Source organism: Bos indicus, chromosome 25 (assembly GCF_029378745.1).
Source record: "Bos indicus isolate NIAB-ARS_2022 breed Sahiwal x Tharparkar chromosome 25, NIAB-ARS_B.indTharparkar_mat_pri_1.0, whole genome shotgun sequence".
Taxonomy (NCBI): domain Eukaryota; kingdom Metazoa; phylum Chordata; class Mammalia; order Artiodactyla; family Bovidae; genus Bos; species Bos indicus.
In genome coordinates, this window is record NC_091784.1 from 37880920 (window position 1) to 37904652 (window position 23733).

At 47.7% G+C, this 23733-nt stretch overlaps 2 protein-coding genes across 15 annotated transcripts; one reads left to right on the forward strand and one right to left on the reverse strand.

Moving 5' to 3' along the window:
• Positions 1-321: 321 nt before the first annotated feature.
• LOC139179606 (putative olfactory receptor 1F12P) lies at positions 322-1604 on the forward strand. The gene has a single exon (XM_070779238.1). It carries the CDS (start codon positions 409-411, stop codon positions 1351-1353), a length of 945 nt encoding a protein of 314 aa, XP_070635339.1. The 5' UTR covers positions 322-408; the 3' UTR covers positions 1354-1604.
• A 3622-nt stretch (positions 1605-5226) lies between these two features.
• LOC139179597 (zinc finger and SCAN domain-containing protein 25-like) lies at positions 5227-22299 on the reverse strand. Of its 14 annotated transcripts, none has more exons than XR_011563932.1 (10): positions 22000-22194; positions 20959-21080; positions 19646-20062; positions 18203-18404; positions 17508-17599; positions 15682-15808; positions 13498-14322; positions 12192-12401; positions 11972-12051; positions 5227-11740 (listed from the first exon to the last, which is right to left on the reverse strand). XR_011563932.1 is itself a non-coding variant. In XM_070779216.1 (9 exons), the coding sequence occupies exons 3-8, from the start codon at positions 20030-20032 to the stop codon at positions 12199-12201; spliced, it is 1836 nt and encodes a 611-aa protein (XP_070635317.1). In that variant the 5' UTR covers positions 20033-20062; positions 20959-21080; positions 22000-22194; the 3' UTR covers positions 5227-12051; positions 12192-12198. The 14 variants fall into 14 exon arrangements, 6 of the variants coding, with proteins under 6 accessions (XP_070635317.1, XP_070635316.1, XP_070635315.1 ...); XR_011563931.1 differs by having other exon boundaries at positions 11948-12051; XR_011563930.1 differs by having other exon boundaries at positions 5227-10083; positions 11674-11740; positions 11972-12401.
• Between the last annotated feature and the right edge of the window lie 1434 nt (positions 22300-23733).

Sequence of the window (23733 nt, forward strand, 5' to 3'; positions counted from 1 at the left end):
TAGGAGGAAATTACATTTCTATAGCTCTTTACTTAATACTGAGACATCATCACAACAAAGAACTAGAGTATGATGGAAATTTGGGGGGCTAACACACCTAAAGTATCCCCATTGTTGTTGCCACCACACAAGGCTTCTTCTTGGAGAGATGGCATATGGAGCTTTGTGGGGCTCAAGGGCAGTAGCATTTTGGTGGCAAAATAATTAAAACCCTGACTTTGTGATCTGCCGGGGCCATAGGACTTCCTGGTTGAAGCTTCTCCTTTGATGGGTAGACCGCCTTCTTTTAGGTTTCTACCAGATGAACACAAAGATGTGAGCTGAGGGGGTGTGTGGGGGAAGGAGGGAGACACCACCATCCTCTAAAGCCCACGCCTGGTCTGGATCTCCCAGCAGGACCAGTCGACCATGGCGACGGGAAACCGCACGAGCACCTCCCAGTTCATCCTCCTCGGTCTCTCCAGCCAACCCGAGAAGCAGGAGCTGATCTTTGGGCTCTTCCTTCTCATGTACCTGGTTGGGGCAGCCGGGAACCTGCTCATCATTCTGGCTATTGGCTCAGACTCCCATCTCCACACTCCCATGTACTTCTTTCTCAGCAACCTCTCCCTGGTGGATTTCTGCTTCATCTCCACCACAGTCCCCAAGATGCTCACGAACATCCAGACACAGACCCGGTCCATTTCCTACAGTGGCTGCCTAGCCCAGATCTACTTCTGCATTTTGCTTGCGAACATGGACAACTTCCTCCTGATGGCCATGGCTTACGACCGCTACGTGGCGATCTGCCGGCCCCTGCACTACTCCACGACGATGAGTTTAGCAGCCTGTGCCCTGATGCTTGGGAGCGCCTGGCTCCTTGCCAATTTCCACTCCCTGCTGCACAGCCTCCTCATGGCCTGGCTGGACTTCTGTGCCAGCAACGTCATCCCTTACTTCTTCTGTGACCTCATTCCCCTGCTTCAGCTCTCCTGCTCCAACACCCTGCCCAATCAACTCATGATTCTGCTGGTGGGGGGCCTGATCGTCCTCATCCCCTTCCTCAGCATCCTCATCTCCTACGTCCACATTGTGTCTGCTGTGCTCAAGGTCCCATCTGCCCGGGGAAAACAGAAGGCCTTCTCTACCTGTGGCTCCCACCTTGCTGTGGTCATCCTCTTCTATGGGACCATCACAGGGGTCTACCTGAGTCCCTCACCCTCCCACTCAGCTGACAAGGATTCACTAGCTTCAGTAATGTACATGGTGGTCACCCCCACGCTGAATCCCTTTATCTACTGCCTGAGGAATAAGGACATGCAGGGAGCTCTGCGGAAACTGGTCGGTGTGAAGGTTGCATTCCATGGGCTATGATAGCAGAGCTCCCCTTCGGGGCCTCTGTGCTGGAAAGAGGATGAACCCCAGGGACAGGCTCAACACACAGAAGGCGGGAGGAGCAGACCTCACTGTCCTGTGTTGTCACTGTGGCCAGCAAAGCCTTTCATTGCTCCATAAGTAATCTGCAGGTCCAAAATATCTTGACCCCTGTGCTGACTGCCTAGACTACCAAGAGGGGAATAAACTCTCCCATAAAGACAAAACCATATAAACAGGTATAAAGTAGCTCTATCCGCAGACCTTCTGGAGAGGGTTCATGTGAGAACGGTGAGTTCATAGGAGTCTATGACCTGTGCTGGTGGGCTTCCCTGGTGGCTCAGTCAGTAAGGAATCTGCCAGTGATGTGGAAAATCCAGGTTCAATCCCTGGGTTGGGAAGATCCCCTGAAGAAGGGAATGGCAACCCACTCCCAGTTTTCTTGTCTGGAGAATCTTATAGACTATAACCCTCCTCTGCTGGAGGGTTACAGTCCATGGGGTCGCAAAGAATCGGACACAACTGAGTGACTCACTCACACACACACACACACACACACACACACACACAACCTGTGCTGACAGCCTGTGCCAAGGAGATGCCCTTTGAGAGCCCCCATGCACCCCTACAGAGGCTCAGATCTTTAATCCTCAACCATCCCAGCTTCCAAACTCCTCTGCTGGACCCCCCACTTCCCAACAACCACCCCCACACTCTGGGCTGAACCTGGCTTTGGAGACAGGCTTCAGTCTGTCCACTCTTAGGCTAGGTCCTGCTGGCTGGAGCTCCATAGCTCTACCTACTTGTATTGGGAATGCCTAGAGTGACTGTCTCAGCTGAACACCTATGAAGGCCCTATACTGTCCTACTTATGTGCTTTCTTGTCTCTTAGGAAAGAGAGGAGGCTGGACTTAGAGTTGGTTCTCTGGGTGTGAAGCATGTAAAAGGAAGGGGCCAAGATAATCCTTCTGAAGATGCTTCTCTACAAGCTGAACTGGACAAAGAGACAAAGGGAAAAAGCCTCATGTAATTAGTTCATGGCTGAAGAAGGTGTATATGGCTTTCTGTCCAGTAGGATAATATCCTAGGCTGCGACGGGTGTGGCAGAGCTGGGGAGAGCATTACACGGAAAGTAATCACAACTGGCATCTGGTCCTGGGCCCTCTGATTACCAGCTATTTGACTCTGGTTCATCTGACAAGCATCATTCCAGCCAACACACCATGATCTTTTTGTCCCTCCTCATTCTTCTCCAGCTGCCATTTGCCCATTTCTATCCATCACAATTCCAGTTGTCCCTCAAGGCTCAGATAAAATACCATGCCCTTCATGAAGCCACCTCAAGTCTCCCCAGTCAAAAGGAAACTTTTTTCTCCTCTGAATCGCAATATAATTTGAATTCTACTACAGCTTCTTTCATGCTCTGTTTTGCATACTTCAACTTCGCAGGGCTCACCTCAACTCTACTACAAACAGAATTGTTGAAGTCTTATTTTCTTAAATCTCAACGTTTTAAATTGACAGCAGATATACAGAAAGAACACTTATGGCCTTTCTCCCCATGATTTTGCCTTAACCAATACATTTCCCCAACCCCAGACAAGGAAAAAGTTAGCAACCTGGTTGGCCAGAGTCCAAGGAGTTCACTGGTGCATATTTTATGAGGGGCAGTGTGCCCTTATGGGTCATCATTTAGGGGTGAAGCTCCCTTCCTCCCAGCCTGGCCCCTTGATTAGTCCTCTTCTATCCGTGTCTGGCTGGAGTCCTCACTTGGGTCCAGTCACCTCTTCCTCCCTCCCTCCCTCTCCCTGCCCCCAACACCATGACTGAGCACATAGGTCCTTAATTCTGATCTGGGGCTGAGTGGGAAAGCAAAGTAGGCCAAAGCTACTTCCCAGCTCACCTTTAACCACTGAGCCCACGACAGAGGTTACTGGGTATAACTCACATACCAACAGTTGAACTTTGGCTCAAAGTTTGCTATTGTTCCTTGAACAGTTTCCATGGGATCCTGAGCCTTAGGAGTTGGGATGATTGGATTTCAGCTTTCCTGGGTCTCTGATCATAGAACCACAATAACGGCAACAAAATCTCACCATCACTTTGTGACGTCATGAAAAGCTGACGTCAGCATGGAGAAGAGGTCTTCGTGTGCATTGCTATAATGGTGAATAATACAATGGTTTGGTCTCAAAGTTAAAAAAAAAAAAAAAGGAATAAGAAAAAGATTTTAAAAGGGGGCAGGCAGTGAATACCTTTGAAAGACCTTAAACTGACCTTGCTCATCAGTGGGCCGTGAGGATGCTTCCTGCCCTGAGGCCTCTCCTTGTCACCTTGTCAGCCTGGCTCACGTCCTGGCCAGGAGGCTGCTTGCTGAGGGGGAAATGGGAAGGAACCACCTGCACACAGGTCAACTATAAGATGTTCAGAAGCTCAGCCACCCTTACAGACTTGGTAGCATAAACTCAATCCTGTGAAGATACCAGAATGTCCGTTTATATTTTTAAAATAAAATATTTAAGGGGAAAAAAAAGAGTTGTTATCTACATTTTTAAAAGTGTTATGAGGGAAAGTGGAAGCATCTCCAAGAATAATTAGAATAAAAAATATCTCTTACATCATTTTCCAAGTCATACAACACTCCCTCTGCTCACAGTGGGTGCCTTCCCCACACCAGGGGCCACAGGTACTGCATCTGTTCAACAAAGGTAATTTGAGCTCAAGGGAAATTATGTCCCAGATACCTTATCCCAGAGAGGTACCAGCAAACAAAGTTTCCTCTTTCTTGCAGCAGCTGATGTTCCAGGGATTAGGGAGGCAGAAAAAAAATTAAGAAGAAAAGCATTCAACATGCCACAGTTGTGAGCGCTGTAAGAAAAATAAACGCGGTTCAGGCACCAGGCGTTAACCAGGAGTGCTCCTGTGGGCAGGCTGTGCTTCAGTTACTGTTGTTTCATAAACAACAACCCCAATTCAGTGGCTTAAAATACTCATTTATTTGTTCTCTCATATTTCTGGTGGTGACTGGGCCCTCAGAATAATGTACAGATAGGGTTTTGTCAGAGTTCCTGGTGGATCCTCTGCAACACTCACCTCTCCCAGAACCACACCGGCTTTGCTGGACTCTCCACACCCAACCCAGCACGTGGTTACAGATGAGCACAACCTCCTTCTATTATAACAGAACTCAAGCATTTCCTGTAGAGCTGCGCTCCCAAGATGCCCTATGCAAAGTGCTTCACCTGCCTCCCCCATCGTGGGAGGTGAAAGTGAAGGAGAGTGATGGCAACTGAGAAAACGAGAGAAGCAGCAGCAGGCAGAGAAGCAGATACTAGGTGACTGCACCAAGAGAAATGGATGCATTGAAGACATCTTTGTGAAGCACTTTTATTAAGCTGGGCACTGTGCTGAGACATAGCAATAAATGAATTTCTGATTCCCTCCTCCCCACCAAAATCTTCTAGTGTGAAATTAGGATGTAACTATCCTTGTTGTTTAAGAGGTTCCTGCATTATGGCTACGAGCTGAGAGTCATAACAGCACTTTGCTAAGATCATGACTTACTGTTCATTTGTATGACCATCTTGTATCTGCTTTGGGCTGGTGGGGGGAAACTTTGGGATTTATTCAAATGTTTCAACAAGTGCTCTGGTGCGACCAGTGTCCCACATGATGATGGAGCAAGCGCTCTCAAAAGACATGCATGTTACCACCTGAGGAGTCGGGTAAAAGGAAGGTACCAGTGGAAAATTCCTCCATCCCCAAGTACATTTCAAACAAGTTCCCTGGTGTCTTTGATGTCAGGGATTTTCAGAGGACATTTGGAGAGTCTCTGCTGAAAAGCATTGTTAAACAATAAAAAAGGAGGCATAGTAAAAGTTTTCAGTTTATTTGAGCAAAACTCATTCCGCACACAGGAGGCAGGAGCAAGACGTCTACAGAGAAGGAAGAGAAGTGAATAAACTGAAAGGCTGTAGTTTAAGGCTGCCTTATACAGGAAGTCAAGCTGGCTGTTTGTGATTGGTCATCCTTTTCAATTTCTTTTAACCTTGAGGCATTCACAGGCTCAAGGTTTGGGTTTGCTCATATAGGCTGCCAAGGCATTAGAATTACCTCTAACTGCCTCCTTGTTTAACTAGTTTAAGACCATGAAGGATAAAAATCTCTATCCTGAATATCCTAGGATAGCTTTCACCTTGAGCACTGAGTGTGGCAGGAACATGCCCACCCTTCCACTACCCAAGCTGAAAATAGCAAGCTGAGCAAGCTAATCTGATTGAGAGCTGAGTGCCTCCTAGGGGAGCAGTATCCCCTGTGGGACCATGGAAGGCAAGGGATGTTCTAAGACAGTGGACCTGGTCACCTCTAGATCCCCTACATTGAATTTTTTTAATCAGATGCCATTATTCCATGAGAAAGTGATCTTCTACAGTCAAATACCACATGATCAAGTTACCTGCCCCACTGCTCCAGGAACTTCCTGAAATATAAAGCACTTCAACAGAGATGTGACCAGCACCCGGTGGGATTTACCAGGGAGCTACAAAGAACGCTGCAATGAATTGTCTAGTGCATGTCTCTTCTTATTGTTAGAGGCGTGTCTTTAGACTAAATTCACATGTAATTTTGTTAGATATAGCACTGCTAAATTCCCCTCACATAAAGTTGTACCATTTTGCGTTCTGTCAGAGGTGCCTAAGAATTCCTTTTTTCCCCACAAACCCATCAAACACATGTAGTCAGGCTTTTGAAGTATGACCAATCTATAGGATAAGAAATAATATCTCAGTGTAGCTTTACTTGGCATTTATTTCATGAGTGAAGGTGAACATCTTTTCATATGTTCAAGAGTCACTTTTATCTTTTTTGTGAATTCAAATTTGTTAATTTTTCCATGCAATATCATCTTTATTATATGCTAGATTTCCATACAAAGATGGGTCTGTTTCTGAACCTGTATTCCACTCCATTGGTGTATCTGTGCTACCACCACACTGTTTTAACTCTTGGTTTTTCCATCTCTTATTTTCCATTCTTTTCATCAGCACCTTAGTCCAGGTGGCTGGAATTCCTAAAACTGAAAGCTGGGAAAACCTACAGGAAGACTGGTTCTCAACAATTAACTGTTCATCATCCATTCTACTTCTTCCTGTTCAGAGAATCTGCTAAGCCCTTCCACAGAAGTCCATGATACATCCAGATGATAGAGATTGGGTTTTCTCAAATTTTTCACAGACATGGAGATGGTCTAAGACTCAAATAGCTCCCAGGGGTGGGACTCAAGAAGACAAATATAGACTTCTACCATCCCTTTTCCCAGTCTTTGTCTAAAAGCTCATACACCACCTTCTCAATAAATACATTTTTTAAGTAGGAAGGGGAAATATGAAGCCAGCTCTTGCATTTGCTGTGTTTCCTGGTCTCTGGCCATGGAAACCATGAGCTGTGACTAGTGCACACAGCAGTGAAGACAGCCCTTTTACTGGCCCCTCTGTGCTCTTCCATCTCCTCAGTCCCTCTGCTTCTCAGGGTGCAACACCAGCATCACCCACCCCTTCCACCCTCACTCTCCCAGCAGTTTAAGTTCCCGGAGACAAACACAAAGAAGATGACAGCCTACCCTCCCCACTTCATTACAAATGTTTATGTAGTTTTTTATTGAAAGGTATCAACCCTGGGAATGGGTTGCACAAGACCAGTCTCTAGAAATATGCCCTTCACTGAGACAATAAAGAAAAAAAAAAAAAAAAGGCAAGAAAGGGATATGAAATTTTAAGAAGCCCAAGTGAGCTGCTCTGACTTGTAGAACTGCTAAGTGAACTGATGTCCCTGCAGATGGCGTGCAGCAGTTACAGATGACTGCCAGGTTGGGGGGCCACCAAGGGGCACCGTGCTTCAGTGCTCTTCCTTCCTAAGGCACACTTGAGAGACTTCTAGCCATGAAAAAGGTAGAAATCCAGGGCTTTCATCCATTCAAATATTTATGTCTACTGTGGGCCCTGAAGACCTTATTATGGAGGCAAAAATGTTGGCAGTGGCTGCACCATGCTTGCATGGCCCCCAACATGCACCTGCTTTCACTGGGGATGGTGAGTCCAGGCCCAGCTCACTGCTGTGTGGAGGCTTCACAGCAAGTGCCTGCCTGAAGAGAACCCAAAGCCACATGCCAGGCTGCCTGTGACAGATCCCAGCACCCACCCTGAGACTCAGCTTCAGTAGCTCTTGGCTCTGCCTGGCAACACTGCACTTAACACCCATGAGCTCTAGTAGCTCCTTTGTTTTCTAGAAATTAGGCCAGGGGTCTTTAAGGTCCAGGCCTTAGAAACCCAGTCTTTTCTTCTAATAGCTAAGCTATCTAATTCGCCCCAGCACTTACCCTGAACCCTAAGGGCAGAGGTTCTCAGCCAAGATCAATTTTGCCCCAGGGGACATTTGGGAAGGCCTGGAAACAACTTTAGTTGTCACAACTGTCATCAAATAGACTGAGAACAAGGATCCTGCTCAACAGCCTATGACCCACAAAAAAGCCAGGGCAGCCTCCAAGACAAAGAAGTGCCTGGCACACAGTGAGAACAGTGTCAAGGTTGAGAAACTCAGGCAAAGTTTACAAGAGCAAGGAGACATGTTTTGACAGCTCCTTTCCCCATCTCAAAAGTGGATCCAGACAACTTGTGTTGCAGGGTGAAGGTGATGGGATAAGAAACCAGCTTATTTTTTAAGCAACAAAGGTATTCCTACTTCTCCCTAGCATACTTAATCAGTCTGCAGACAACATTCACCCTGGCATACATTTTGAGAAGCATTTTTTTTAATCCATTTGCTCCCCAGGACAGACCTTAGGCAGAAAGTTATCTGGTCTGTTAATGCCCAAGAAATAAAAAGGGGTTTCTCTTCCAAAGGTCATACCCCTTGGGAGCAGCAGCCTTTCTCACCACCACAGCCGGCATGGCACACACAGCTAGGCCCTGAAAGTGCACAGCCTTAGCCCAGCGTGAGGGAACTGCAGACACCCTGTCACACACAGTGAGGGCTAAATATAAAGTGACCAACTGTCCCTGTTTGCCCTGGAGTCCCAGTTTACACCACTGTCCTAACATAACAGCACTTCCCTTTACTCTCAAGGGGGGCTTGAAATGAACAAGATGAGCTTATAATACCCTGTCACATGAGAGCAAAGAAGCCATCAAAGGTGATTAGGGTTATACAGAATCAGGAGCCAATGTGAAGAGGCTCCCACTGGTCAGAACTGAAATTATTTGAGCATCAACAACTGTGATGGATTGGTTAAATTCAAGAATCCATTTTTTATTAAAAAATAATAATCACTGACCACTTTCATGGTGATTAGTTTAGGAGAAAAGCCACGAGATCATTATTGTGAAGATGGGTAAATAAGGGAACGAAGAATCCAGTATTTCCTTTCCTCTGTGAACTGTATGAGTGCACAGATACAGCTGTGAGGCATCCCAGCTAATAAATGAAGATTCTTTTATAGAATTAGTGAAATAAATGCATTTAGGCTCTTCAGTTCAGTTCAGTCAGTCAGCCATGTCCAACTCTTTGTGACTCCATGGACTGCAGCACACCAGGCCTCCCTGTCCATCACCAACTCCCGGAGTTTACCCAAACCCATGTCCATTGAGTTGGTGACGCCATCCAACCACCTCATCCTCCCCTTCTCCTCCTGCCTTTAATATTTCCCAGCATCAGGGTCTTTGCAAATGAGTCAGCTCTTCGAATCAGGTGGCCAAAGTATTGGAGTTTCAACTTCAACATCAGTCCTTCCAATGAATATTCAGGACTGATTTCCTTTAGGATTGACTGGTTGGATCTCTCTGCTCTCCAAGGGACTCTCAAGAATCTTCTCCAACACCACAGTTCAAAAGCATCAATTCTTCGGCGCTCAGCTTTCTTTATAGTCCAACTCTCACATCCATACAAGACTACTGGAAAAACCATAGCCTTGACTAGACGGACCTTTGTTGGTAATGTCTCTGCTTTTTAATAGGCTGTCTAGGTTGGTCATAACTTTTCTTCCAAGGAGTAAGCGTCTTTTAATTTCATGGCTGCAGTCACCATCTGCAGTGATTTTGGAGCCCAAAAAAATAAAGTCAGCCACTGTTTCTCCATCTATTTGCCATGAAGTGATGGAACCAGATGCCTTGATTTTAGTTTTCTGAATGTTGAGCTTTAAGCCAACTTTTTCACTCTCCTCTGTCACTTTCATCAAGAGGCTCTTTAGTTCTTCTTTCACTTTCTGCCATAAGGGTGATATCATCTGCATATCTGAGGTTATTGATATTTCTCCTGGCAATCTTGATTCCAGCTTGTGCTTCCTCCAGCCCAGCGTTTCTCATGATGTACTCTGCATAGAAGTTAAATAAGCAGGGTGACAATATACAGCCTTGACATACTCCTTTTCCTATTTGGAACCAGTCTGTTGTTCCATGTCCAGTTCTAACTGTTGCTTCCTGACCTGCATACAATTTTATCAAGAGGCAGGTCAGGTGGTCTTGTATTCCCATCTCTTTCAGAATTTTCCACAGTTCATGGTGATCCACACAGTCAAAGGCTTTGGCATAGTTAATAAAGCAGAAATAGATGTTTTTCTGGAACTCTCTTGCTTCTTCCATGATCCAGTGGATGTTGGCAATTTGATCTCTGGTTCCTCTGCCTTTTCTAAAACCAGCTTGAACATCTGGAAGTTCACGGTTCACGTATTGCTGAAGCCTGGCTTGGAGAATTTTGAATATTACTTTACCAGCATGTGAGATGAGTGCAACTGTGCGGTAGTTTGAGCATTCTTTGGCATTGCCTTTCTTTGGGATTGGAATGAAAACTGACCTTTTCCAGTCCTATGGCCACTGCTGCTTTTTCCAAATTTGCTGGCATACTGAGTGTTGCACTTTCACAGCATCGTGTTTTAGGATTTGAAATAGCTTAACTGAAATTCTATTACCTCCACTAGCTTTGTTCATAGTGATGCTTCCTAAGGCCCACTTGACTTCACATTTAGGCTCTTAACATTATATAATGAGAAACAACCCAGACAAGCCACCATCTGTAGTATGTTCTTGCCAAAATGTGAAACATGAACCTGACTAGCCCTCTACACCTGCAGTTTTTAGTTAATCAGATGGCAGAGAACTATATTTAACTATGCCATGAGTATGCAAGCAATAAAATTCAGAATGTGAGAAAGTCCACAGGAAAAATAATCCAGTTGTTTTAACAAATAAATTTTCAAGGGAAGGGACTTCCCTGGTGGTCCAGTGGTGAGGGCTCTGTGCTTCCACTGTAGGGGGCATGGGTTCAATCTCTAGTTGGGGAATTAAGATCGCACAAGCCATGCAGCATGGCCAAATAAAAAAGAAAAGCATATATCAAGGGGGAAAAGATATATCAGACTTAGAAGACAAGCAACAAATTACAATTTATGGATCTTACTTTGATCTTAAAGGAGCTTTTTAAAAATCATGTGGTTTCTTTTTTAAGTACATTAATTGGGAATTAAGGAACTATTTAATTTTTTAGGTATGATAATAGCAATGTAGTTATTATTATAATTTTTTTAAGAATCCTTAACATTTAGCAGTATACACTGAAATATCTATAAACATTTGAGATTTGCTTCAAAATACTTCAGCTGGGGAGGAAGATGAAGAGGAGGACGGGGCAGAAATGAAACAAGATTGGCTATGCATAAACAAATGGTTAAAGCTAAATGATGAATACATGAGGATTCATTTATGTATGTTTGAAATTCTCTATTCTAAAAAAATTCCTAAATAGAAAAATACAGAAAACAATATTTGGCATTTGAATAGCTATCAAAAATAAGGTTACTACAGCTCTATGGGAAAATGTTCCTTTTGGGACTCTTTGGAGGAACCGTCAGTAAGCTTTGGTCTCAAAGCAAACAAGGGAGTCCACACGGGAAGACAGCAAGTTCTTACTCTTACAGAAGCTCCCTTCTGAGATCCCAACTGGCTGAAAACCCAGTGTATGCTCAGAGAATCTGCCATTTAATTCAGGTAAACAGAAGGCCACTGATGAGCAACGCCAAACCCATGCTGGCCCATGCCCCCTACACACCTCTCAGAAAAGACCAAACTCGGGTCAGGTCAGCCCCTATGTCCTACAGACTAGAGCCAGAGGCTGAGGGAAGCCTGTCATTGGGTTTGGACTTCAGGTGGCTATGAGCCTTGCCTGGCTTGTCTGAGGCGTGAGGCAGAAAAGAGCTGACTCTGCACCTGGACTCAACAGTGCTGGGAAATGGCAGTCCAGCATCTCAGAAAGTGGACGTCTCACAGTACTCACAGCCTCACGGGGACAACTGAAGGGCCAGGACGTCTTCTGCTGAGTCAAATGTAAACACCATGGTTACCTGCCAAATAAGTGATAAAATAATGTGTTTCAAATCGGAGTGAGTAATGCAACTCTCTGTATTAAAGTCATTACCATTTATCAATATCCCATTTACAATGGAAAATGGGGGGGGGAAACCCCAGTGAAAGAAGATAGTATTAAGAGGCACCATGAAACAAATCACATCTTGCAAACACAGGACACAGTCCAAAGACAACTAACTTACAGTCCCATCAGAAGACTAACTCACTCAGCAGCGGCATCCAAAGGCACTGCAGCATGGTCTGGGCTAGTTAGGCAGTTTCCAGAAAGTCCAAGAAAAAGGAAACCCTTTAATGATGGCAAAATAATATGAGAGCTTAAACACAGTTACAGATAATGCATCTTCTCATTTTTAAAAAAATGTATTTAATTCCTAAAAACATCTTTGTTTTTCCTAAATTAGCATTCATATAAAAACAGCCAGCTACCGTCTCATCATCTCCAGGTGGCCTGAGGATTCCAAGCACCTCTCAGATGACAAGGACCGAGATGCACCGAGGACAGAGATGATTCAGAAACAAGAGGCAGGTGGTCGCGAATGCACTGCGGGGCCAGAGCAGACAGGACGGAGGCACAGGCCCAGATGCCCAGGTCCGGACAGTATCTGGGAGTATCCACAGGTTCCACCTCGGGTGATTCTGAAGATCAAACACATTCACTAACAGGTAAGCTCCCCAAGGACAGGGACTCCCCCCATTTTATTTACTAACCTACCTCAAGCACCCAGAAGAGTCCCTGGCACACTGTCAGGCCTCAATAAATATTTGTGGAATGAGTCAAGTGAGAAAACAGGGAAGTGCATTTTATATGCTGTAAAGTGCCATCAAATGTATTAATACCAGTTCATCTTTCAGACTCATTTAATTAGAACTTCATTCCAAACTGGATTTTTAAAAAAAAATACTCTCATGTTTAGACAGTGACCAAAAGCAAAATATTAATTTCCTAACAGATGTGTGGACAGCTGTTTTTGTTCAAGGAACAATGGAATGGGAGAAACTACTACTGAGAGTAGGTCACAGAGAGGAAGGGGCCATAGAGAGAGTAAAATAAAGGCGGATGCCTAAGCGACCCAGCTGGGGAGGGAAAGATCAGGAACTGGGCAGTTGGAGCAGAGAACTTCCTCTCACTCAGCACTCACCAGGAATGTAACTCAGGACGCTCTGCTTTATTAACAAATCTGCTTCCAGAGCCTGATCCCACACTCTGGGGCAATGAGGTCTCAGCTGTCTGGTCACTGGGGCAGTAGGTGTTCAATAAATATTTGTTAAATGGAAGAGAACTGGGGAGAGAGAGGGAATCAGAGTCTGAGCTAATGATCTTGCAGGGACACAGCCCTCAGGAAAATGAGGTTCCAACTGCTGACAGGTGAGAAGATTTCACTAGGAGGCCCAGATTTGCTCAGGAGGTGGATGTGAACATACATGGAAGGAGAAAAATGTTGACATGAACTGAAACTTGGACCATCAATTCCTGGAAAGGTTATGAAGTGCTAGCACCAGTTGGGTGAGAGACGTGGCACCTCAACTAAAGCAGGCCTCTCCCTTACCCAGCGTCTGAAACGAGGGGAAATAAAAGGGGTCAAAGCGCCTCTCCACACGCAACACTCCTGACACCGGCAGCCCTTCAGGAAGTAACAGTAGGTACTTCCTCCCACGAGGTCTCCCTCCACTGGTGCTCCCGGAAGGTCCCGTGAGCCAAACAGGTGCATCCAGGCCAGGCACCCTCACTGACCCGGGGGCTCCTGGCGGTGCTGCGTCTTCTGGTGCCGGTTGAGGATGGAGCGCTGGTTGAAGCTGCGGCCGCAGGCCGGGCAGCGATACGGCTTCTCCCCGGTGTGGATCCTCTGGTGCCGGACCAGCCGCTCCCCCTTGCTGAAGCGCTTCCCGCACACCTGGCAGCCATAGGGCTTCTCGCCCGTGTGGGTCCGCCGGTGCACCGCCAGGTTGGCGTTCCTGCTGAAGCGCTTGCCACACTCGCAGGTGTACGGCTTCTCACCGGTGTGTGTCCGGCGGTGCACCTGCAGGTGCTGCCGGCGGCTGAAGCTCCTCCAGCAGTCCGCGCACTGGAAGGGCTTCTCGCCTGTGTGGCTGCGCTGGTGGACCGCGAGGTGGTGGCGCTGGCTGAAGGTCTTCCAGCACTCACTGCACACGTGCGGCCGCCGGCCCAGGTGCGTCCGCTGGTGCTTCAGCAGGTACTCGCGCAGCGCAAAGCCCTTGCCGCACTCCCCGCAGCTGTACGACTTCTCCTCCTCGTGCGTCCGCTGGTGTCGGACCAGGTTGGAGCTCCGACTGAAGCCTTTCCCACACTCAGGGCACTGGAAAGGCTTCCAGAAGGAGCTGTGGGTCTGGAGGTCATCGGGCAGCGGGGCAACGCTGTGCTGGGGCAGGAGCGGCCCGGGCGCGTTTCCCACCGAGCTCCCGGCCTGCTGCTCGCTTGGTCTTCCCGACTCCGGGCCCTGGAGAGCGGCCTCCCCACACCTCTCTGCCCGCCCGCAAGCGAGCTGCCCCTTGGGGTCTGCCAGCTGGGTCTTTGCCTCCTTGTCCTTGCTCCCCAGGCCTACAGGACAAAGGAGATACAGACCAACGCTGAAGAGATCTGAAGGGAAACTTCTAGCCAGAACCTGGCTTCTAACGTGTCCCATTAACAACTACCAATGACCTCTGTGCATTTCACTTGCTCTGACTCTAAAACCAGACATTCCTTTACTTCTTTCCACCTGTTATGGACTGAATGTTTGGGTTCCCTCCAAAATTCACAGGCTGAAGCTCTCAGGCCCCTGGGGCTGCTGTTAGGAGGTGGGGCCTTTGGACCCTAATTAGGTGAGGGTCTGGGGGTGGAGCCCCCAGGATGGGACCACGTCCCAGAAGAGCAGAAGCCAGGGCTGGCTCTCTGCACACAGGGGTCATGTGAGTGGGAGCCCTCGTGATGGATTAACGGCCTTACAAAAAAGGAGGAAGAAACATGAGATCTCTCTCTCCCTCCCTCTGCCACATGAGGACTGGCAAGAAGGCAACTGCCCGTGAACCAGGAAGAGAGGCCCTCACCAGACAACAAATGTGCCAGCAACTGGATCCGGGACTTCCCAGTCTCCGGAACTGGGAGATATTAAGTGTCTGTTGTTAAAGCCACCCACTTGGTGGTATTTTGTGACAGCAGCCCAAGCTCAGACCATCTTCCTGCCTTCTCACGGAACCATCTGCTAAATTACAATGCCTTCCCTCTTAATTTCCTACTAAGTCACCCTGTGCTTTCCTTCAAAATCTGACTCAATGCCATCCTCTAAGGAACACACCTTGATTTCTCCCCCGCTGTGGGTCTCTACAGCACATGCATTCAATTAGCACTGTTTATTCCACACTTACTTACACATGACCTTGTTACACATGCTATTCTACAGTCGTCGAGATGTTCAGCTTCCCTAGGATCATGAACCTGTTCCAGCAATGTTTCCACATCCTCCCTCAGGTCACTGTCCCTGCTCACACTGTGCCCTCCACCTCAGCCTGGTTTATTGCCCTGGGTCTCTGGGAGCCTGGCACAGGGACTGACTCAGGACAGATGCTTCATGACTGCTGGATGGGCCAGTGAACGCAGCTGTCTGTACCAAGCCACCTCGACATCAGCACATTTACTAGGAATGAAACGCTCTTCCACAGGTCCTTCCTTTGTTTCCTCTTTTACTCTCTCTAAATTAACAGAATAATTGGTTACATAAGATCAAGAAGAAAAGGAAAAGAAGAGAGGAGAGAGATACTAGGGAGCAAAGAAGCCAAGAAAAGAGGAAAATGACAAGTCACGCTTCAACGGGAAAGTCCTTTCAGGCAAGGCCATTAAAAGAGAAAAGGAAAAAGGACACTTAATGCTTCCTGATTTGACAAAATACAGAGGAGACAGCCAGCATTTCTGATGTCTTACCTGGAGGTGAGACCCCGCAGTCCTGGGGTTCCACATACTCCCCAAAGCAGTCTATCTGGGCTGGGGTTACGTGCCTCCACTCCTCCTCAGGGAAAGCCAGGGCCATGTCTTTAAATGGGCCCAACCCCTGAAACAGCACAGGAGATGGCTAAGGATAAAGAAATAATCCCAAGGCAGGAACAGCTAAAGAGCAGACACACAGGGAGCCACACTCCAGGGGAGAACAGAGAGAGAAGATCACTTCTCCCCAAAGAAGAACACTTGTGGCAGGAGGAGAGAGTCTAACTTAACTGAAAAAAAAAAAAAAAAGCTGATGTCTTTCTTCCTCTACTCTAAATGTCCTTGGAAAACAGAAGCAGGAAACAGCACAGGAACCAGGGTCCCAGATGGCTCCAAAAGGGGACTGGAAGTGCCTCCCTCTAGACAGTTTAATGACAGAGAAGTGATGGACTTGTCGGAGGCACTGTTTTGAGTCTTTGCTGCAGCGATTTTGCTGGTACCCAATAACCACAGCCTCCAACTTCCACTACTCAATCACCTCCACTACATCCTCATATTGGAGGGAGATGGGGGCTGCTATTTATCCCCTCATGTAGAATCAATTTTCCCTCAGAGATAAGCAAACACTTGGGCAGGCCCTGTCTTAAGAACAGCGCCACGTTAAAATGAATGTGCTGCTGTCATGACACAGTAAAGAACATTTGTGGCAGGAGGAGAGAGTCTAACTTAACTGAAAAAAAAAGTGCTGATGTCTTTCTTCCTCTCCCCTAAATGTCCTTGGTCAACAGAAGCAGGAAACAGCACAGGCACCAAACCTTGCCTAAATACTGCTTTAATGAGATCAAACTTGAGTCACTTCTTTTTTTTCTGCCAAATGATAACTTTCCTTCTACAAGGAACTCTTCACTTTAAGACTTGATGTCCCTTTCAGAAAGCTGTCACACTAGAAACCCCCCACCTCCCTGGGAACACTGGGCATGCCATGGGAGACACTCACACCATGACAGGACTGCCCACCTGTGCTCTAGGGACCCCCATCTGTGGCAGGCTAAGAAGTGCTAACAAGGCCAAAACTCCTGGTGCAGCCTTTGGAGGGGCCAGAGAGACCATTCCACTTGGCACTGCTGGGCACCCCCACCTCTGAGTCAGCAACACTCCTGCTGACTCGGTGGGGAGGAAGGGGTCCACAGGAAGAGCAGCCACAGACAGATCCATAAAAGCTATCCACAGAGGGCTACTGATCTCCTGGCCGCCCACCACAGCCTAAATCATGCCTGTGGGGTTTCCACCAATAATGGCTTCCTCCTCACAACTGGGCTTCCCTTGTGGCTGAGAGGTAAAGAATCTGCCTGCCAATGCAGGAGACGTGAGTTCGATCCCTGGGTTGGGAAGATCCCCTGGAGGAGGGTGTGGCAACCCACTCCAGTATTCAGTAGTCTTGTCTGGAAAATTCCATGGACAGAGGAGCCTGGTGAGCTACAGCTCATGGGGCTGCAAAAGAGTCGGACATGACTGAGTGACTGAATAACACTACAATTACAAGAGTAATACTGAGTTGACTGAGGAAAAAAAGAAGAAATCAAAGAGTAATACAAATGAGTGAACTGAGCCTCATGCCTAGACCCTAAGGCATAATAGGCTCAATCCAAATTAATAACTGATGATTGATAGTCAAGTGGAGAAAACGAAGCTGTCACATCCATCAGGATGAGAAAGGAAGAATCACTCAACTCTGTGCACAGTGCTCTGCTGTGAGGAGAACTCTTGAGGAAGGTGCGCCTCATTCAAAGCAACCTCGTGATCCCTCAAGGGCAGGCACAGCTCACCTGGGATCCAGCCGTCAGGAAGCTGGCTGCCACCTCCTGGTCTCTGGTGCTCACTGCAGGGAGGCCAGCACCAGCCTGAAGGACTGGCAGAGCTGAACAGGAAAGGAAAACAGGAGCAGGATTAGCACTGTCCTGCAGCAGCTCAGCCACAGGCTCTGCTGCCCGACACACAGAACCCCAGGAACCATAAGGAGCCTCCAGACAGGCCGGGCATGGGTGTACCCAATTCTGTTCTCAGCTGGGAAGAAGGGCCCAACCCACTACACATGGCCCTTCAGGACGGTTCATGCTCCCGAGTCACAGGCTCACAATAATCCCCTTTGAGATTCTGCAACACAGTAAAGTCACCTGTTACTTTCAGGAATTTGGTTTATCCACCCACTTAAAAAAAAAAAAAAAATCCCTACATATCAGCTACATATGCCCTGGCGCTCTCCATATTAAGGATGTGAGGGGAAGGAGAAGAAATGACAAGACAGAGTGATCCCAGATAGCAGAAATTGAGAGATCGAGCTATAGAGAACAACTCCACTGCATCTGTTTCCTACTAAAGTCAAAGAGGAAGTCAGGGAAACGCAAAACTGCGCCCACAGGTGCCTTGGTTTGACCCCTCAGCTGAGGGGTCTATAAGGAAAGGGAAACGTGGGGTACAAAGCAGTTTTCTGCACCCTATCTTCTTACTGCTTGCATCTTACCCTGCTCCTGGAAGGCCTGCGTCCCCTCTCCAGGGTCCTGGCTGAGCTGCTCCTCAGTGCCTCGGTCAAGGTCTTGGATGCCTTCCCCATGGGGCATCCCCCACTCGGGCTTGACCTCCACGGGCCCCAGGTGGACACTTGGTTCCCAGGGGTCTCTGCAAAGCGTTGTCTCCTCCCGCTGTCCCTGCACGTGGCACGGAACCTAAGAAGAGTCCCCAACACCTGTTAGAACGAGGCCTGTGTAAGGCTGTCATGAAAGCCATTCCAGCTGCTGGGGCATGGACAAGCTGGCTCAGCTCTTCCTGAGCACAGCAGTGAAAAGGTGAAAAGGAAGCTAAACTGCCTTCATCAGGCTCTGAGATCAGATACTTGTCTGTATCCATGCCATTTGACAGGAGTCCCTTCAGCTCACCTCAGTATTGATCACATTCCACCATGAACAACATCATAGAGAGATAGTATCATTTCATTGAGAACTTTAGCCCAAAACACGCATTAGGAAAAAACATTCCTCAGTTAAAGATGCTGAAAACAAAAAATATAAGGCCTAAAGTGTACAGTGAATTAGTGAGGAAAAAAATTGTTCTACAAATAGCAAGGAAAACCAAAACCCACAAAAACAGGCCCTTCCTGGTCCACTTTTAAGCTCCTACTAAAGACAAAACAAAACAACTCTCTTAGACAACACAAGAAGTCAGGGTGACTGCTGTGGGAAAGGGGAGGATAAACTGAAGGAAGGTTGTTACCTGCAAGCAAAACAGTAATGTTCGGTCCTGTCCTCTCTTTCCTAGACAGCCAGCAGGAAACTGTACCAGAGAGGGACAGAGACATGACCAGAGTCCCAGGGAAGCCTCTGAGGTGCAAGTCACTCATTATGTGATCATCTGAGCCAACATCCCAAATGTGGAAATGGCACTGCTACAGACAGCGCTCCTGAGAAAAACTGTTCACCAAGAAGAATTCCCTGCAAGCCCACATACGTCTCCACCCAAAGAGGAAGGAGACCCCTGGGCCTTTGAAATCCATCCTAACTGCCTTCCTTTTCTTTCATTTTTGACCATACCACACAGCATGTGGGATCTTAGCTCCCTAACCAGGGCTTGAATCCAGTGCCCCCTGCATTAGAAGCCAGTGCTAACCACTGGGAGGTCCACCACTGCCTTCCTGGACGCAAGGCTCACAAAGGAAATATGGCCAAGGCCCTGCCCTGATGACCAGAAAAGCAGCCACCGGCCCTTCCACTGGCCCTGCGTCTTCCGTGGAAATGGCTTTCCTTGCTGAAAACTCCTCTACCCTCCAAAAAGTACTTCTAGTGGCCCGGAAGCAGAGAAAGGAGACTCTGCATGCACATCACCCACTCCCACTGCTTCATCAAACCTCTAGATTCTTTACCGCTTCCGTTCCAATCAACAAAGCATGACCCAGAACCCCCTTCTCACCCACCGCCTTGGCTTCCAGGGCTCTCTGCGTGAAGTCCTCCACCATGGCCACTAGGGCCTTGCCGCTCTCGGGGCCGTGCTCCCAAATCCAGGCGTAGAACTCCCGTGGCAGGATGGTCAGGAACTGCTCCAGCACTAGCAGCTCCAGGATCTGCTCCTTGGTATGCAGCTCGGGCCGCAGCCACTGGCGACAGAGCTCCTGGAGCTCCCTGAGGGCTTCCTGAGGCCCGGCCGCCTCCTGGTAGCGGAACTGCCGAAACCGCAGGCGAAAAGTCTCCGGGCTGGGGTCCTCCCTCGTCCTGCCCCACGGCAGCTCTTTCTCTAGTTTTACCACATGGCCACCCATTTGCTGCTGAGGCTCTTCTGCCATCCCTGGACGCTCTACAAGCATCTTCACACCACCTCCCAAAAGACTGAAGGTCTGTAGGGAAGAACAGACAGACAACAGGACAGCATAAATAAGACTCCAGGAAGCTCGGGGTATCCCAGTTCTGCCTCTACATCAATAAACATTCCACTGGAAAACAGGATAATGAGACATTTTCAAAAGACGAGACATATATTCTGAGTCATGTCAATTCAACTCAGTATTTGCTAACCACTTATGTGTGGAGGATAAATAGAAAACATACAAGACTTAGCTTATACCCACAAATAGCTTAGACTTTCATGAAGAGGATAATACTGAAGAATTTCATGAAGAGGATAATCATTAAATGGAGATGTATTATAACTAGGTCAGTCACCAGGGCCCACTCTTCCAAAATCAAAGAAAATATACATTAAACATATATCTATGACTGGCCCACAGAAGCTAGAAACACAAGAGGGAACAAAAGTGCTTGCCCTTTGAAACTCACAAACTGGTGCAGCAGATGGAAAAAAAATGTAAACAAATATATTTAAATTATAAATGAGAATTAGTTCTAAAAAGGAAATAAGAGGGTGTTAATGGGGACAATCAACTTGGAGAAGGCTTTTCTAAAGAAATGACACTTAAGATGAGACCCAACAAATGAATGAGAATGAGCCAGTCATTCAAAGAACTTTCCAGGCAAAAGCCTGGGGGCTAGACATTAGGAGGGCAGTCTGCAAACAAACCAAAGAGCAAAGTGGCTTCAGTAGAGTGACAGAGGGACAGAACACAGGGGAAGGAGGAAAACAGATTATCCAGGGCCTGAGCATGCAGTAAGGATTATGGACTTCACTCTTACTCCTTATTTTAGTGGGGAGATATATGTTCTTCAAAGGTCACTCTGCCTGCAAAGTGTCAGCAGAGTATAGATATGAAGGGTCAAGAAGGAAAGCTGCACTTACCGTAGTCCAAGCAGGAGATAGAGACTTAGATCAGGGAGGTGGCAAAGAAGCAGACAGTTAAGGCATTTTGCAGGCAAAACCAATAGCCTTGTTGGTGGCTAGAATGTGACAGTGTGCTCAGCCTAAAGAAAACAACAGAATGATATACATACCATTACTATAATTGATCAAAAGAATTCCAACTTATGCTTTACCATTTAGAAAGCATGTGAGCACACGCTCTCATTTAATACGGACAACCATCCTAGTGAGTGTACTGAAGAAACTGAGTATGTAAAAGGTTAGACAGATGATTGAGGTCAGCCTCCCAAAACACAAAAGTGTAGATAAGAAACATGGGAAGCCATAAAAAAAAAGAAAGGTTTACACAAGTTCAAGTACTCATGAGAAAGAAGAGACCTGTAGACTTGGGGTAGGAGAAAGCGGGGAGAATCGCCTTACATGTAGCAGAGAATAAGCGAATGGCAGTAGGCATTAATATTATCAAAGTGTCTGCTTAATATTCTATTGTGTTCGTGTATCTATCTATCCTTTTCAAATGTATTTACATTTTAACCCTATTTGTTTTCTCTGCTGCATCGAGATTTCTCTTTCCTGACTTTTTAGCTATTGAATTTGTTCATCCCACGATTGCATTTACCACATTATAGTGCGAATGCTTATCCATGTGTCTCCATCTACAAGATTCCCTTTGGTAAAGAAATGTCCTCATTCTGGGGAATTCCCTGGCGGTCCAGCGGTTAGTACTCTGAGCTTCCACTGCAGGAAGCATGAGTTCTATCCCTGGTCTGGGAACTAAGATGCCCTACTGACCGGCCCAGAGTGGGCCGGGGGGTGGGGGAAGCCCTCACTCACTCATCTTTTATTTCTAGCACTGCACAAATAGAAGGCGCCACTTTATTGTTCTTTGAATGAGCTTCTCGTTCTAAAATGACCACTTTTCACTCTTCAGAGTGTTCTGCTTCGGCTCAAGATATCCGGGTTCTGGAGACCTCCCCCGTTAAGCCAACCCTGGCCGGGCGCGACCAACCTCCCTCCTACCTGAGCCGAGCGCCGTGCGGCGCCCCCGGGATCCCGACCCGCAAGGCCTCGGTGCTGCGGAAGGCAGCTCCGGGGAGACGCGCGCCTCAGCGTCAGCCTCGCCGCCACCGCCGACACCCGCAGCAGCCCCACAGCACGGAACCCGGGCCCCAGCCACCTCGGCCCCGCTACTCAAACTCGCCTCCCCTCACAGCCCCACACCTGAGGAAGGCTCGCCCCAGCCAGCGGCGAGCCGGAAGTGGGCGACGGACGCGGTCAGACAGGTGCGTTAAGGAGGGGCCCCTTCCGTTTCCTCTCTAGGACTCTCGGAGGCCGGTGCGTCTCGTTGATCCCCCTTCCCTGGGGACCGTTCGAGAGAGCGCGCCAGACCACCAGAGGCTCCACCCACCTGCCTCCGTTCTTGCTCACCGTCTGCGGGCCCTTAGCGCCTCCGTGCATTTGCATCTGGGCTCCGTTATGGGAAGGACGTTTCTCCAGACACACCGCGAGATAAAGCGCCTCCCTCATGGCACTTTAGATTAGAGCCCAGTCTGTCAACACATGTTTACTGTATCCTCCGGTGCTTTGTGCGAGGCTTAGGGTCAGAGGGTGACGGAGGGAAGCACCCGGGTATTGGTACGCATAAGAGGCTTCTACCCTGGGTACTGTGTGGGGGCGTTGGGTAGGGGCTAGTCAGGGAAGGTTTCCCGGAGGAGCCGGCACCTGAGCTCAGATTTGCTTCAGTTCAGTTCAGTTCACTAAAGTCGCTCAGTCCTGTCCGACTTGCCGACCCCATGAACCGCAGCACGCCAGGCCTCCCTGTCCATCACCAACTCCCGGAGTTCACCCAAACTCTTGTCCACTGAGTCAGTGATGCCATCCAACCATCTCATTCTCTGTCACCCCCTTCTCCTCCTGCCCTCAATCTTTCCCAGCATCAGCGTCTTTTCAAATGAGTCAGCTCTTCGCATCAGGTGGCCAAAGTACTGGAGTTTCAGCTTCAACATCAGTCGTTCCAATGAACACCCAGGACTGATCTCCTTTAGGATGGACTGGTTGGATCTCCTTGCAGTCCAAGGGACTCTCAAGAGCTTCCCCAACACCACAGTTCAAAAGCATCAATTCTTAAGCGCTCAGCTTTCTTTATAGTCCAACTCTCACATCCATACATGACTACTGGAAAAACCATAGCTTTTACTAGACAGACCTTTTTTGGCAAAGTAATGTCTCTGCTTTTTAATATGCTGTCCAGGTTGGTCATAACTTTCCTTCCAAGGAATAAGCATTTTTAAATGTCATGCCTGCAATCACCATCTGCAGTGATTTTGGAGCCCCCAAAAATAAAGTCAGCCCCTGTTTCCCCATCTATTTGCCATGAAGTGATGGGACCAGGAGCCATGATCTTAGTTTTCTGAATGTCGAGCTTTAAGCCAACCTTTTCACTCTTTCACTTTCACCAAGAGGCTTTTTAGTTCCTCTTCACTTTCTGCCATAAGGGTGGTGTCATCTGCATATCTGAGGTTATTGATATTTCTCCTGGCAATCTTGATTCCAGTCCAGCCCAGCGTTTCTCATGATGTACTCTATGTATAAGTTAAATAAGCATGGTGACAATATACAGCCTTGATCTACTCCTTTTCCTATTTGGAACCAGTCTGTTGTTCCATGTCCAGTTCTAACTGTTGTTTCCTGACCTGCACACAGGTTTCTCAGATTTCCTGGGTGGACCCAAAAGTGAGGCCGGGTAGCCCCAGC